The following is a 3,872-nucleotide window of genomic DNA, read 5'->3' as shown; positions in this document are numbered from 1 at the left end:
TCTGTGAAAAGGCTTTATTGCATATCTCACAGCTCTGTGTCTTATCCTTTGTATGTATTCTCATATGGATCACTGTATTATTTTTATGTGAGAAATCCTTGTTGCAAGTCTCACAGCTGTATGGGTTCTCCTTTATTTGGACTCTCATATGACTCTGTATACTATTTTTTGTGAGAAGGCCTTGTTACAAATCTCACAGTTGTATGTCTCCTACTTTGAATATGGACTAGATGGATATGCATCTACTACTGGAACTAGTCTTTATCTCTTTGCGGAGTGATTGTGTGAGTGTCACTTGGTATAGCTGGGTGCTGTGGAAGCCAGCAGGGAACAAGGGGAGCCGAGAGGTGTCCGTATCAACCAGTCAGGTTTCTGCAGTGTGTCGAGAGAAGTGCCTGCTGGTGAGAGGGCGAGGACACAGATGTGGACTTGATGTGAGCCATTCTGACAATTATGCTGATCTTCAGGTTGTGGGGTCATGCTACTACACATGCACTCTCAAATGGTTCACTATTTTAGTTTGAAGTGAGAAGGCTTGTTTCAAATATCACAGAATATTTTCCTATCATATGATTCTTAAATGGACTCACTAGATTTATTTTCTGTGAGAAGGCCTTATTGCAAATCTCACAGGTATATTGCATTTCTTTTGTATGTACTCTGATATGCTTTGTTTGATTGTTTTAGGATGTCACGGCTTTATTACAAATATCACAGCTGACTGGCTTCTCCTATATATGAACTCTCATATGGCTCACTAGATCACTTTTCTGTGAGAAGGCCTTGTTGCAAATCTCACAGCTGTATGGCTTTTCCTTTGTATGTACTCTCATATGCCTTGTTAGATCATTTATCTGTGAGAAGGCCTTGTTGCAAATCTCACAGCTGTATGGCTTTTCCTTCGTATGTACTCTCATATGTCTTGTTAGATCACTTATCTGTGAGAATGCCTTATTGCAAATATCACAGCTGTATGGCTTCTCCTTTGTATGGACTCTCATATGAATATTGATATTACTCTTATGAGAAAATTTCTTACCACACACCTCACATACAAAACGATTCAGTGTTGCTTCCACTTTTATTTGCATATCCTCAAGACATTCCTTGTGCATCATCTGATCCCCATCTGATAAACACTTGTTCCTACAGTCCTCAGCCACAAATGGCACATTTAACAAGTCATTTTGATCCCGAACAAAGTTACACAAGACCTTTCCATTTGTTTCATGTCTTAGGTCATGAAGATTAGGACAGGAAAGACAATTATGTTTCACTTTTATGTCACTTACTTCATCCTTCTCCTTATCTGCATAATCAAGTGGTTCCTCCTTAATTTCTAGACATGTCTCTTCAGTGACATCATTGAGCTCTTCTTTGACACTGACTCCTCTGCTAAATATTTCCTCATCTGTGAGTGGGGCCAAAGGCATCCAGTTGTTGATGAAACTCATCTTTGCCCTGTAAATAGTAAATTGAAAAGAGATAAGAGACTGGAGTTCATGTGAAATGAAAATAAAACCAAGACAATAGATTAAATGTATATAATATCAGCCTGGGGAGACAGCACTTTTTCCCACCTTTTTGTAATTATATAATATTATGTGTAAAGAATTTTTAGTGTGTACTGATTATATAAATATATATATATATATAATTTATATATATGTATGTATATATACATACAGACAGACATATATATATATATATATATATATATATATATATATATATATATATATATATATATATATATATATATCCTTTTGAAAATGCATTTATAAACTTGTACTATTGCATCATATATTCCCACACTCTTGCATCATCCCTTAAATTATTCAACTGTGATAGAAACTATAATATTATTGGATAGTGAAAAAGTGATATATACAAGTTCTTGGAATGTTCAATTTAAATTGATATTTTTATTTAGATTTTGTTGAATGATTCAGCTTCACTTAGTCTAAAAAGATATTAAGTATATGAAGACAGGAATGCATATATATAAGACTATCATTGAAATGAAAGTGACTTATTTGTAATTAATTTCTATGACGGATAATAATAAATATATATTATATAATATATATACATATATATATATATATATATATATATATATTATATATATATATATATATTTTATATATATATATATATATATATATATATAAATAAATGTTATAGAATGTATTAATGATAGGTATATGAAGGTTGAGAAGAAATTAGAAATCTTAAGGAACTTAAATCATAATTATCCTTTCATAAGTTTTGTGTTGAAAGAAAGGGGAAGTAATATTAACTTTGATAAGAGAATGTTTGAGATTTGAACTTAAACCAGAGAAATTTATAATTAAGTTTACTCTTTACATTTTTTTTTTATTAATACACTAGTTGAGTGAAGGCAACTCTCCATTAAGAGAAATTTAGTTGGGAAAGGTTTATTGTAACTCCATATATTTTATTTATATATACACATATATACATTTGTAAATGTTTGTGCATATGTATATATATGTGTATATGTATGTATATATAATATATATATATATATATATATATATATATATATATATATATATATATATATATATGTATATATATATATATTTGTGAAAATATGGATATACATAAATATGTATAATATATACACTACATCAGCATACAAATATACAGGTACATCAGACACTAAGCCTTAACATCTGACCTAATTCCTTCAGGAACATTATAATGACATAAGTAACTGTATCCGTCTGACTCATTCACCTCCTTCCACAAAGATAATAATATCCAGATCAGAGGCATTGAATATCATAATTGATGACATCTGCAGTTTCAAATGAGAGCATAAGAGGAAACTCAACCTTTGCATTCTTCCATGGATCTCACCTGCCCCAACCTACCAAGGGAAAATTGCCTTCAGTCTGTTCCCATCTCCCTGACTCTGAGGCAGAGATTACACACTTGTTGCTCCTTCCCTGGCACTGCCAAGATTAATTCACCTCATCAGAAACTAAGATTCATCACTCAGGAATTCTAACTCAGCCGGAAAACCACACCCAGCTTAGTTGCTACTCACTAATATATATATGTATATATATGTATATATATATATATAATATATATATATATTATAAAATATATATTATATATATATATTTTATATGTAGCATATATATATGCATATATATATATATATATATATATATATATATATATATATATATTAATATATATATATATATATATATATATATATATATATTCTTTATGAGCTGGCATGATATCCATTCTTTTATTCTTTATATACATTTAAGTCTTTCCTGTAGGACTTGTAATTTTTATGCAAATGTAGGTTGACATTTTTTCCTGTTCAGTGGTTTTGACACCTAAGCTATATATGTGAAGATTTAACTTAAATTCCACACACACACACACACACACACACACACACACACACACACACACACACACACACACACACACACACACACACACACACATACACACACACATGCACACGCACACGCACACACACACAAAATCTATATATATATATATAATTTTATAGTATATATATAATCTATAAATATAGTATTTTAATATATAATTATATATATTTTTATGTAGTATAATATGTATATATATATATAATATATGTAATATAATATAATATAATATTATATAAATATATATATAGATATATATATATATATATATAATAAATAAAATTTTATATATATTTTAAATATATATATAAAAATATTATAATAGTATTTATTTATTATGTATATTACAAACACACACACACACACTCATCCCTATATCACACACACACACACACACACACACACAACACAATATATATATAT

General features: G+C 29.4%; 2 protein-coding genes across 2 annotated transcripts in view; both read right to left on the bottom strand.

Annotated features, from left to right (window-relative positions):
* The window catches only part of LOC119568530 (zinc finger protein 271-like), a 5,159-nt gene extending 5,011 nt beyond the window's left edge, over positions 1-148 (bottom strand). Inside the window, exon 1 of the mRNA XM_037917068.1 lies at positions 1-148. This exon is cut by the window's left edge and continues 24 nt beyond it. Within this exon, the coding sequence (XP_037772996.1) occupies positions 1-148 (148 nt within the window).
* Positions 149-595: 447 nt separating this feature from the next.
* LOC119568475 (zinc finger and SCAN domain-containing protein 22-like) lies at positions 596-2,978 on the bottom strand. The gene is made up of 2 exons (XM_037917008.1): positions 2,904-2,978; positions 596-1,461 (listed from the first exon to the last, which is right to left on the bottom strand). The coding sequence occupies exon 2, from the start codon at positions 1,452-1,454 to the stop codon at positions 732-734; it is 723 nt and encodes a 240-aa protein (XP_037772936.1). The 5' UTR covers positions 1,455-1,461; positions 2,904-2,978; the 3' UTR covers positions 596-731.
* Positions 2,979-3,872: the final 894 nt, after the last annotated feature.

This window comes from Penaeus monodon, chromosome 44 (genome assembly GCF_015228065.2).
Source record: "Penaeus monodon isolate SGIC_2016 chromosome 44, NSTDA_Pmon_1, whole genome shotgun sequence".
NCBI lineage: Eukaryota > Metazoa > Arthropoda > Malacostraca > Decapoda > Penaeidae > Penaeus > Penaeus monodon.
Note: the sequence above shows the minus strand (reverse complement) of the source record. Positions and strands in the feature narration are given on the sequence as shown.